This window comes from Terrapene carolina, unplaced genomic scaffold (genome assembly GCF_002925995.2).
Source record: "Terrapene carolina triunguis isolate 2854851 unplaced genomic scaffold, T_m_triunguis-2.0 Scaffold33715, whole genome shotgun sequence".
NCBI classification, from domain to species: Eukaryota; Metazoa; Chordata; order Testudines; family Emydidae; genus Terrapene; species Terrapene triunguis.
Genome location: NW_020698066.1, coordinates 6,232,512 through 6,245,965, shown reverse-complemented (window position 1 = coordinate 6,245,965; position 13,454 = coordinate 6,232,512). Strand labels below are relative to the sequence as shown.

At 42.9% G+C, this 13,454-nt stretch overlaps 1 protein-coding gene across 1 annotated transcript in view; it reads right to left on the bottom strand.

The window, feature by feature from the left end:
• Positions 1–13,454, bottom strand: part of LOC112117183 (endonuclease/exonuclease/phosphatase family domain-containing protein 1) — an 88,157-nt gene that overhangs the window by 35,908 nt on the left and 38,795 nt on the right. Inside the window, exon 2 of the mRNA XM_024215084.2 lies at positions 1,284–1,335. Coding sequence (XP_024070852.1) covers positions 1,284–1,335 — 52 coding nt within the window. The remainder of the gene's footprint in view (positions 1–1,283; positions 1,336–13,454) is intronic.

Genomic DNA, 13,454 nt, shown 5'->3' with positions numbered 1-13,454 from the left:
GTCACCCTTTCTTGCAAGGTCTTGTTTAAGGAGGCATTTTGCCAAAAGGTAAACAGAGGTCTGCCAAAGACATGTGGAATTAAAAGTCCAATGACCCTCAAAGAAGGACCCTAGTAGATCCACCACCAGAAACAACAACAACAACAACATCATATGCTTATTTGTTATATATATAAAAAATGGGTGGGTGTGTGTATAAAAAGAAAGAAGGATCAGATAGTTGATGCCCTTAGCCAAAAATCTTGCTCTTAGTCTACTGAAGCCAATGAAATGACTCCCATTGACTTAAAGAGGTGTGGTTAAGGCCCTTTGTGAAACTCACCCTGTGCAAAAACAAAGCTCACGACACAGACACAACTTGTGCTGGCCCTCTGCACGCAATACCAAGGGTTGTTCCTGTTGTTCAGGACTGAGGTAGTTCTCTACACATGTTCATTCTATATCTCCTAGTATTTCTAGAATATTGATCATATGAAATGAATGCAGGGCAGGCTATAGCAGCTTCAAATTGAGTGGACAACAAATAGGATGTCTGGTTCTCCATGGAATAGATTAGTATTTTTGAAAGATCTGAAGCTGGAGTGATTATAAATACATGATTTTTATGATTTACATGAAAAGCCTGGCTCTGGTGTATATGGCTCCTTAAATCTGCTCATTCAGATCTCAAGTGGCCTGTTTGTGGTACATTCTTGGCCTTGTCTCAATAGGAAATTTATGCTACAAATTTTCCTTCATTGCCACCAGAACAGCTTCACTGCTGGGATCACTAGTGTAGACTGGATGCCAGCAACTGCCATTGTCTTAAACACATGTTTTGTAGACTTGTTCTGAGTAGCCAAATTGTTGGAGCCCTCTCTACATCAGTGCTCCTCCCTCTGCATAAAGCCACTTTTGCCCTGGCCAGGCCCCTCAGGCTCCAAAGGGATGTAGCACAGAATTAGGGTCTTCCTGACCTCTTTGGACATTCCTCACTCTTTTTGCAAACCATGTTCTTCACCTAGCTACTAGGAAAGTTGCTTTGGAAATGCTCCTACAAACAGATTAGAGAGAGAGATTTCTTTTCAAATCCTGCTATAACATACAAAAGCCTCTAGAGAATACAATCAGTCCAGAACAAATGTTGTCCCTCTGACTCTATGTATTGTGAAGCTGAAAAGAAGTCCTACTTGCTTATGTTTTATGCTGTTTGATTTCACATGAAGTTTGGAAACCCTGCTGACATTAAAAGATTTGAGCTTGAATACATTTTATTGTTGTTGTATAAAAGGTTAAAAAAATACCTTTTCCAAAGCATCTCTATCGAACAGCTCCTGCACTGCCAAGAGCTTGATGCTGTAAGAGAGAAACATAAAAAATGAATCATTTAATGGTAAACATTTCCAAAGCACTAGTTATACTAGGATTGAAATCTTGCTCTTTTTCTTTTTTTCTTTCAGAAGGTTTAAAATGCCTGTTGCATGATGCAGCATGCAGGAGTCTTACAATAAATCATGGGACAGGCACTGTTACGCGCTTTGTTTGATCTGATATAGCTGTCCTACATAGACTTTTTGGTTCCTAAATTAGTAAACATATTCAAATTCGCCATATAAGAGTAGTCACACTGGTCATCCCATTTGACCAGTTTAAAACAACACTGAAAGATCTTTTGAAAACAAATACTGAAGAAGTATTTAACAGAACGGTCATTTTTCTATCCAAATATTTACATCTCTGCAGTTGCTCTTTAACCAGTTTTGTTCCTTCGATATCAACAATTTACCAATTTCCATGGTATCCATCACTGGATATTTGGGACACTATACAAAAGTTACAATATTTAAAACAGAACTGGGCTCAAGACATTAAGGGGGGGGGGAACAAGTTACACACACACACACACACACACACACAGAGAAAACTGCCCGGAAAGAAGTACACCGGACCCTCGCTAGAACGTGCGTCTATATAGCATGAATTCACATATAATGCAGTCGTGGCCATGGATCCCAAATTTAATTACAATTCATTTTAACGTGGTCCCCGCTATAACGCGGTACCGCGTGTGGATCCCAAATCCCGCGTTCTAGCGAGGGTCCGGTGTATATGATTTACCCCTTTTCTATTCAAAGCCTTATTCCCTCACCATTACACAAAACTCTTCTTTATTTAACCTATCATTGATGGCCCACAAAGGGCTAAATCTTGCTCACCCTATGCCAATGACTTCAATGGGACTGTAAGTAAGACAAGCAGTATTTGCCCTATAAGGCAAATAAAAGATGTGAAGTCATCACTAGGTGAAGGCATGCACTGAGGTCCCAGATCTACACTGGCATCATCATCTTAATCAGGATGGAATACATTATATGGAAATTACCTCCCTATCCGTTTGCTGCATTCAGTGGTCAAACCATTGCTACAGTTCTTTGTACATGTGCCTTTTTAGTACAAATTCCTATCCCATTCTAATTCCTATTGTATGTTTACTGACTTTTTTTTCCACTCTGAGCCTGATATGCACAAAATCCAGGGGATTAACTGAAGGTTCACAGGAAACACACTCTCATTTTTCATCCAGACAATTAAGCAAAGGCTATGGTCAAGCTCTAATGTAAATGGGCATCGACTTAAAGGAGCTATGCTGATTTACACCACAAGAGGATTTGGCCCTGTTTGATCTTTCATGAGAGAAGAGATTATAAACTAAACAAGTGCCTTTTAGGTCAGTTTACCACAATTCCCCTTAAACTGGTTCTGAACACAGTTGGCTGGTCAGTGGAAGGTAAAGCCATGTTAAACATTAAAAATCCCACTATACTTGATGCTAGGAGGAAGCTAGTTTAGGGCCAGATCCCATGTGGTACTGAGTGATCATCCTCAACTCCAGTGGGAGCAGGGAGCCCTTAGTCTGTATGTATTTCAGTTTTGTAATCTTGACTGTGGTTTTGAAAATAATTTAGCATGATTTGGACTCATCCACAATGACCAGGCAACTTAGCTCAACATCAGTCTAGCAGGAAATGGGGCTGGAACAGTGTGTTAAAATCCAGGTCTTTCTGTATTTCCCCACCCCAATCCCTTGCCCTAGATCGGAACCCCCTCCTGCACCCCAACCCCCAGCCCCACCCCAGAGCCCAGACCCCAGTCAGAGCCCGCACCCCAACCCCCTGCCCCAACCCGGAGCCCCCTCCCGCATGCCAAACCCCTCAGCCCCAGCCTGCGCCCCCTCTAGCACCTGACCCCCTGTCCCAGCCCTGAATCCCTCCTGCACCCCAAACCCCTCATTCCTGGCCCCACCCAAGCCCGCATCCCCAGCCAGAGCCCACACCCCCTCCAACACCCCAACCCCCTGCCCCAGTCCGGAGCCCCCTGCTGCACCCTGAACCCCTCATTTCTGGCCCCACCCCAGAGCCTGCACCCCCAGCCTGAGCCCTCACCCCCTCCTGCATCCCAACCCCTGCCCCAGCCTGGTGAAAATAAACAAGTGAGTGAAGGGTGGGGAAGAGCAAGCGACAGAGGGAGGGGGAATGGAATGAGTGGGTCGGGGCCTCGGAGAAGGGGCAGAGCAGGGGCAGTGCCTCAGGGAAGGGTCAGGGCAAGGGTGTTCGGTTTTATACAATTAGAAAGTTGGCAACCCTAATGTCGGGGCATTATCCTACCTGTAGAGAAGTAGAAATCTTGGCCACTCCAGGGCCTCTCTATACTAAAGAATTTTAGGGAAAAAATCCCATGCATAGTACCCTCAGTTCAGCTGCATTTCTAATCAAACTGGTAGGAGCTCTGGTGCAGATAAGGCTCTGTGGTTTCCGGTGTCTTTACAAGTGAAAAAATGAGCATAACAGTGAGGAATCAAGTATCGTTTCCCCCTCCTTTTTTTGCAAACTTCAAGTCCAAAAACCCATTTTATACCAAACTCACCTCCGAAGGAACCATAAGTACTTTTTAAATATATTACTTATAAAGAGTGCTGGCCATTTCACATTTTGGACTCAATTCAAACCTGTTTGGGTAGCAGGTGCAAACTTTGCACCCACTGTACCAGCAGGGTCACTGGAGAAGTCAAAAGCACTGTTTGCACTTTTTCCTGCTCATGGGGCTTCACCAGTAGACATCAGGTATAACGTACAGTCAAGGCTCCATGGACTGAAGGCTAGCCAGAGTACGCAATAAATCAGTAGCTTCAGACATGCCACCTAGCAGAAATGTGTGTCTACTCAGGGATTGCAATAAATTGACTGCAGGTCTCCTGGCAGAACAAGAACATTCTCCACCACCAGCGTTTTGCATTATGCTGATATTGCCACTCCGATTACCATGCTTTCTTTCCAGTCTTACAGCCAGCCACTTAACAGATTGTCCATGTGACCCTGAGGAAGCTCCACTTTTCACCAGTATACCCATGTATTTGCATCACAGCAGGGAATGTTGCTCACAGCCACTGCTGAAATGACTCAATGATTCTGGACAGCCACAACAGTGTATTTAAGGCTTAAAAACTGATTTACTTCTGAGGCCATGCTAGGAACTGATGCATAAGTCTGCCAGAGGAAGCCATCTGCAGTGTACAACCAGAAGTTTTATTGTCCTACAAACCCCTGGAACTATGCTGCATATTCCTGACTGGCATCTCATTTATTAACTATGTGTATACACCGCTACCTCGATATAACGCGACCCGATATAACACGAATTCGGATATAACGCGGTAAAGCAGTGCTCCGGGGGAGGGTGGGGTGGGGCTGCGCACTCCGGTGCATCAAAGCAAGTTTGATATAACGCGGTTTCACCTATAACGCAGTAAGATTTTTTGGCTCCTGAGGACAGCATTATATCGAGGTAGCGGTGTATATATATATCCAGATATAAAGCACTCCTGTAACAGAAGCTGGCATGACACAAGGTTAAATCAAGCCCTTTTCACTACATTTCCATGCCTTCCACTAAGAATTGTCATGTTCTCAACCAGTGGTTCTCAAACTTTTGTACTGGTGACCCCTTTCACATAGCAAGCCTCTGAGTGCGACCCCCCCTAATAAATTAAAAACACTTTTTAAATATATTTAACACCATTATAAATGCTGGAAACAAAGCGGGGTTTGGGGTGGACGCTGACAGCTTGCGACCCTGAGGTAATAACCTCGCGACCCCCAGTTTGAGAACCCCTGTTCTAAACCCTAAATATACCTGTCTTCACTTTCATGTATTTCAAGCTTTCATACCTCTCCAAATTTCATAATGACCAGGTATAGTGAAGTATAAAACAGTTCCAGGCAATGCTTTTTAGGTCTGCCAGGTCTATTGCTATCAGTACAGAGAGGGCTAGTATCCTGATAAAGACAGTTCAGACACTAATATGCTTCCAACAAAGGAGTACATCAGAGAAAACATATAGCTCTAATGCACTGCTGCTGTAAGAGTAGGAGGAATCTGGATATCTACTATGATTTACTGAGTATGCTGTACAATAATATTCTAGTAGAGAGAGATACTTAAGGAAAAGGCACTGCTGAAATTAGAGAACCTTTCAATCTACTTGTCGGAAAGCTCATAGCTGAGCAAATAAGCATTGAGCAAAGAATGCATTTCAATAAAAAATGCTTTTAAACCAGTGCAGACCCACTGCCTCTTGTTTTTCTTATTTTCTGTCCCTAATTCGATTTATTTATTTAATTTTTAAAATGTGCTTGTGTATTCCAAGGTGGTGAAAGAAGTTGGTACTGACACCCTGGTTCTTTATTTATTCACAGAACAAGTACAGCACTGGCAATGGCAGTACGACCCTCCCCACCCGGCACCATGAATACATCTTAATATTGGAGAAGCCACCTCTCTGGACAGGCAATGTGAACTCCATCTCCACTGAACTCTTGGCCTCTCAGAGGTGACTGTCATCCAGGGCAATAATTAGATAGTGATTTTTTTCCAATGATGTGCATCCACTGGGTGATGGATTGAGAGCCATCAACTTGCATCTAGGCCACTAGGCAGTTGTCATAGTACAGTAATAACTGTGTCACTATATATCTGGGCTGGATTTGAACTCCATGCTTAGTGGCTAGTTAAAGGTTCCCTATCCAGTTACCCCCTCCCCCACCACCGAGTGACCAATCACTAACATTCTAAGCTTGCACAGGACGAACGTGAGACAGTTCATATGGAGGAATTCCTGTACATAAGTTCACTAGAAGTTCAGTGCGATCAGGCAGACAAACGAAGTGGTTCAGTAAAAAGATCAGACTCAGAGCCATACTGCCAATAATGCAAACTATGATTTTGCCTTTCCCTGGCAAATAATGCAGCACAAGATGCTTAATGTGCAAATTACTTTCATTATTTCTCTAGCTGCTTGTAACCTTCATAAAGCATTTAATTTCTGATCAGAAGCAACACGAATAGTTAAGGTGGCTGCTGATTCTACCTATTTACTGGTTCATTTGTAAAAACACTATTTGTAGAGTTCAGTAGATAATTTGACCTTCCATGGCTGAAAGTGAGAGATGATGAGCCAAACTGTCATTACAATTGCCATTCTCACTATTGGTCCCTCTGTTATTGCATACTCTCTTCTACAATGCTATTCTGGTTCCCTGCTATACTAAAGCCCATTAGAATTCCTCCGACCTGCCATGTGTTCTTATTTAAAACTGAATGTACTCAGTTAGACCAAAAGGGTGTTTACATGAAGAGAGGGATCAGTTTCCTTCATCCGATTGATTTATAGGGCTGCAATAGTCCTATTCAGCAGCCCAGGACCAACATGAAGCTTCTTTATTATAGAATTAAAACACACCACAGTTTTCTAGTCTTTTCTACAGCACCTCACTATTTCCACTAAGGCTATGTCTGCATTGCAATAAAAGACCCGCGCTATGGCTGCGGCTCATCCAGGTCAGCTGACTCGAGCTCGGACTGCAGGGCTAAAAATTGAAGTGTAGACATAAGCTCTGAGACCCCAAGGCGAGGTGGGCCTCAGAACCCAGGTTCCAACCCATGCTTGAACATCTACACTGCAATTTTTGGCCCCGCAGCCCAAGCCAGAGTCAAATGACCTAGGCTCTGAGACTGTGCTGAGGGGTTTTTATTGCAGTGTAGATGTACCCTAATATTGCACTGGGGATTTTTCCAGGGCAGTCAGTGTTGGTGAACCCAAACTTGAATCCTCACCATATCAAGGTTCATTTCTTGGGGAAGATGTCAAAGATACTGCCTTTGCTCCTTCTCACTGTGCAGTGTCTCTCACTGGGTGGGCTACAATCTACTAGCTGGGGAGTTCTTTAATAGGCCATTTCCTTCTATTCCTTCCAAGATAAAAAAAGAAAGCCCAAAAAACATTTACCTGTGGCTCTTTGTGCACCTTCAGCTTGGAAATGTAGTGTCTTTACTGGGAGTTCAGTGCTTTTGAAAATCAGGTCACTTATTCAAGCACCTACATATGGACGTAGGAGTCCAATTTTAGGCACTTAATTTAGAAATTCTTGGCCTAAAGCACCAATCCTGCAAACACTTAAGTGCCTTCACAACTCTACTCACGTAAAGTTATTCATGTGATTATGTATTTGCAGGACTGGGGCGTAGTTCAGGAAAGGGAACCTAGGTCCTTGGTAAGTAGGGGTAGAGCTGGGAGGTATGACTGTAGATACATGGTTCTGGGAGATCAGGTTTGAGGCACACTGTCAAGGCAACATGAAGAAGCTTGTGTTTCTGCTACCTGTGCCATAGCTATCTGCGCCACACTTGTTCTGTGAATACACAGAGCGTGATCAATCCCCAGGGATGTCAATCCAGCCATCATTAAACACATCACACTTTTTTCTCTAAAGCAGCCAACCTCAGTGTAACCTTGGAACAGTGTAACTTATTGGACAGCCAATAATGACTACCTCTTACTACTGCACTGATTGCAGTGCAAGTCTGGTAAAGAGCAATGATGATGTCCAATAATTTCTGCTTTCTACACCAGGCTATTTATTGGTCCCAGTTTGCTATCCAGCAGCTAGATAAATTGATCTCAATTCACTCTGCAGTGCTATAAATCCTGGTTCAGTGATTAAGCTTCTCTAGAAGCCTCATACTTTCCACTAGTCAGCACACAAGCCTGACTAAAATTAACAGACAGAAATGCCACTTGATTTCTCTTCTCTCTGGCTCATTTTGCAGTATATAGCTGTACTTAGTCACCCTCAACTAAACATCATGGACATAATATAAAGCCATTCAACCACAAATAAGCTACATTAAGTAGTAGTAAAGGGTCCACCTTAAACCCACAAACTTCTCCCCATCACACAACCCCTCCCCCCCCGACAAACTACTCTTGAGGCAAGGCCCTGTAACTATGTTTCAGCCCAGGGTCTGTTATGGGATGTTAGGGGAGTGGAGAGCAGCAACTGCACACACAGACGTGACACACCAAGGACTGAACCAGAGAAAAAAAAATCCTAGAACTTGAGTTAAAGAGCAACAGTTCTGTAGCTGGGGGCTGTATCGACTCATATGGACCATAGCACAGCGGGGGATCTGGAACGCACATTCCCCAGTGGGTTCTACAAGCACAGAGGAAGCAACTGAAACATTTTTTCTTTTCTCTTTTTCCATTTCAATTATTACATGGCTCTTTGGTATCCTGTGCTGCCCTACCAGTTCCCTACCTTCCCAACCCTTTACTTCTGGACTACAGGGAACAGAGTCACAGGCTGTATCTCTCTTTCTCCTGCTCCCTCCACGACTCTTATGCTACAACAAACAAGGAGATTTAATTTTGTAGGGCTCAGGGACATTATATTGTGGGCCTGATTCACATTGGATTAACTTCACTGATTTCAATGGAGTTGCAGCACCATTAACTGGAATAACACAGGAATGAATCGTGTAGAAGATACACATGTGCATGCATGAACATAAAGAAGAGCAAACTTCTTCCAGACATTCCAAAAGTGAGTGAGAAATGCTCACAAACATGTCTCAAAACATTACTGGGAATCTAAAGCTAGTCACTAATGGGCTAGAACGCTTCAAGAGACTTTGGGAATAGGGATCTCCCGTTAAGCCCATTTGGGACTGCGCATTCCCGAGTACTTTCCAAGGCAGGCAATATTCATGCTCCTTCAGCAAATAACTCACTTCCTAAAGCAAATAATGGAGGACTCCAGGTCCAGCAACTGGTAAGGGAATGCTCATCAGTATGGGTGCTTCATGAGTCAAGCTACTATGGAGTCAGAGGAAGAACAGAGAGGTGAGGAGCCAGTGAGGAATCAGAGGACCAGGGGTTAAAATAAGAAAGGACACTGCTCCCCTTTCTCTGCTTAAAGCAGGTGAGCTCCCCCTCCTCTCCATGACTTGGGGGAGCACTGCCCCCTATAGGCGCCTCTCCTCTCTGCCCAAAGGAAAACTCATCAAGCAGGGGAGAGTGAAGTGGGAGAAGCAGATGCCTGGTTGGAGAGTTTCTACAGGTTCTGGCCTTTCCTGCCAGGGACTGGAGCAGCAGCAGCACTTGAGAGGAAAGCACCTTATATTCTTTTCCTCTAAGGCAGGGCTGTCTGTCGGCCAGCTCTCCCATCCCTCCGGAGGAAGATCAGACCTCACCTAAATCAATTTCCCTTTACATAATATCTCCCTTTCCAAAAGGTCTTTTATATCTTCTAAAATATAGGAAGTTGCATTGGAAATTTCTAGTATCTCTATGGAAAACTCTGATGTTAAAATGAATGAAAACAATACAGATTCTCCGTCCTGGTCAAAATTGGGACAGGGAGCGCTAAGGATGTGCAGTCAGAGCCAGCTGCACATGCTGCAGACATTTTTGTTTCTTAAGCCCTGGGCCTTCTTGAGGACATTTCTTCTCATATCCTCATTCTCTTTCTCCTTCCTATATCTGTTTACTACACACTGATGCAAAGCCATGATACTGACACCTGTGATGATACTTACCAAAACTGATTAGCCTCCTCTCTGATCTAACTCTACTTTAATCATTACAGAAGGCCTCTCAAGACCATCAGCAAATTTGCAGGTATACGGGATTTTTGCTGTGTAGTAGCAAACCTTTGTTCCCCTTTGATGCAGGTGGCATAAAAGTATAATATTGCCGATCAGCAAATAGAAATGCTGATACCTATTCCCTTCTCTAACCAACATATATAAAAAGTCACCTTTAATGTCTTTGTTTTCAGTTCACAGTTGACAAATACCAATCCAAAAAATGCCACTAAGTCTATTCATATTAAATTACTCCTGGGGGAATTCTGCATCACTGCACAATGCAGAATTTCACAGAATTCCCTGTTTCCCCCATAGAATTTCTGGCCGCCACTAGGGGCCGCTGGACTCTGCAAAGCCCATTTCGCAGTGAATGGAGCGCGGAGCCTGGCGGGGCTGGAGGCTGCATTCTCATTTGATCCTCATTCTCCCAGGGATGGGAGAGGTCCTGAGAGACCCAGCTCTGGCAAAGGGCAAGGAAGGGCAGGGCTGCACCACACCATATCCCCTGGCGGGACAGTAAAGAAGTTGGGGAAAGTAAAGGCTCTGGGGGGAAGGCTGGTGTCTGGGTCTGCCCTGCGGCTCAGCTCTGTGGGGTGGGGGCTGGTGTCTGGGGGCTGCCCCACAGTGGGGCTCTGGTGGGATGAGAGTGCAGGGGTCTGGGCTCTGGGGGCCCCACACAGCCCCCTCCCTTCCACCACCCCACAACTGGAACTGGGTTGTTGTAGGGGTTTCTTTAACTCTCTACTTCAGGGGGAATCTTTTTCGCTATTGTTTGTATTGTTGACATACTTGTTGACAGGTATTTTGAAATAAATTACTAAAATAACTGAAACTGGAGTGATTATATTGTGTTATTTTGACAAATAAAATATGCAGAATTTTAAAACATTGTGCGCAAAACATTTTGGTGCAGAATTTTAGTTTTTTTGGCGCAGACTTCCCCCAGGAGTAATATTACACCCTTATAATAACAAAAAGGTGTCTTATTTGTCCGTACTATAGTACATATTGGCTTCCTATTACATTTAACTAGCGACATTAACCCCTACTTAAAACTAGCTTACGGTATTTAGAATAGTTCTGTAAATTAGGGAAAACATGCTGTGTAATATTTTTAACCTTCAGGGCATATCGATTTTCTCAGGCTTTTGTCAGATAGGATGGACTAGGAAAGGTGTTGTGTGTGTGTGTGTATGTGTGTGTTTGATTTTTATTGAGTCATTTACATTGGGTTTGGGCAAATCATTTAACTGATACTGAGTGATCAAAATCTGACCATGGGAAGAGAAAAGGCCAAGATTTAAAACAAAGATTAGAAGCTCATAAAATCAAAGGTGACTGAGTGTTTCCAAATATAGAACTATATTATACTGGCCTTTCCCATTTGGCTCCCTTTCTTGGATCTTCTGAATCACTTCCCGCCCGGATTATATTTAGTAGCTCCAGAAACTGCACCTTTTCCAATCCAATCCTGCCTCATTGCACCAATGAAAGACTGACTAAACCCTTAATTAAATGATACTAAGGATGTTTTGGAAAGGGCACGTAAATGTGATCAATGTTTTGCCACCGTTCCTCCATCTGTAATGATTATTTTTAATACAATTAATATTAAGGCAGTGTTGGGAATTAACTGGAGAATTAGTTCTGTGCTCTTGCAAAATGGCTTTAAACTTGAGAAATAATCAAATGTAATTTCAGGTTATTTGCCTCCCTGACTCCCAAGAATGCCTGAGCCATATGCAAATACCTCTTTCAATGTTAAAATGCGCATCCTTCTCTCACCTACTCTCAAATTTTTAAGGCAATATTACTTGGATTCCACTGTCCTATTTGCACATTTCAATTTCTCAAAGAGAGATAGGCATGTGAGTTTAAAATCCTACGGAGGATACACTGGACTTCAGCACACTTGTTCAAACAGAGCTCCACAGACCAATCATGTGTTCTGGTGGTGTGACACATTATTTGGCAATGTCTGAATACTAGTAAATATTGGTCCAGTGTTATAGAAATAGGATAGAGTCATTGGTTACTGGCTGAATCAGCATACAGGAAGGACTTCAAAGTCTTTTATAAAATTGAACAGTCTTCTCTTTGGTTGTGACAAAGAGACTGACCTTCAGACAGTGGGTCCTACTTTTAAGAGACTAATAGTTTGATGTGACAGTTGTGTTTCACAGAAGAATCTTATTCATAAGACTTAGGACTGGTCTACACTTAAAAATTAGATGGACCTAGCTATGTCACTCTAGGCTGTGAAAAATGTCGTGCCCTGAGCACCATAGTTAGTCAACCTAACTCCAGTGTAGACACAGCTAAGTCGATGGAAGAATTCTTCCACTGACCTAGCTACTGCTTCGCGGAAAGATGGATTTACTACATTGAAAGAAAACCCCCTCCCGTCAACATAAGAAGTGTCCACACTATGGTGCTACAATGGCACAACTGCAGCGCCATAGCTGTGCTGCTGTAGTGTAGACATGGCCTAAGTGGCAAAACTGAAGCACTGAAATGGGGGAAAAGTGACTCTCTATTGAATATAAAGGAAAACACAAATGAGAGTTATTAGATAGCATACAAATGAGAGGTGCTGCAAAATTACAATGGAGGCATTGTTGGGAAAGCTGGGATCGGGGGAGGAATGGTGGAAAAATCCAGGACTGTGTTTTGGTAAAGAGAATGTTTCTATAGAGTTTTTTTTTATTTTTACGTATAGTTTGTATTATTGTTTTTAAACTTCAATAAAAACATTTATATAAAAGGATAAAAGAGTGCATTGTAAGAGTAGTTGAGCCAAGATCCTCCCTCAAAGACAATTGGGTGGTTAAGTCCCACTGAAATCAATGGGCATTAGGTGCCTAAATACCTTTGAGGATCTGGGCCTTACAGACTAAAAAATGAAATCTGTAAGTTTACAGTATGTACATTTTAAGGACTTTTCTCCTCCTCCTCACAAAAATCAAAAGCAGTTTATTGGATTATTACATTTAAGGTTAATTCTGCAGAGTCATTTTTGAACTGCTTTAGTCACCTGTAATGAAAGACCAATAAGACATCAGAGTTAGCGTTCATTGCAGCATGTGGTTAATCGGCTGCGTGACTCACTGCCTCTAATGTATGTAAGATAATTGTTGCAGCTCACTAATGATTGTGTCCAGCAGGTACTTAGAGCAAAAAAGATTAGAAGCAGGGATCAAAATACTTCTCATTCCTCATTAGCTAGATTGACTCCATTTTCAGAATAATCACCAAACACAAACAGTCTGAGTCACACTAGCCAGGTCCCATCTTTTATTAGTTTACGCGTCACAGATTATGTGAGTTTATCAAGGCACATAAATATTGATCAGGTTTATGCAGCTTAAAACTGCCTCACACACAAAGCAGAGCAGCTTCAGTTAAATGAAGGAAGGTGTGCAGAATACCACACACACACACACACACACACACACACACACACACACACACACACACACACACACACACAC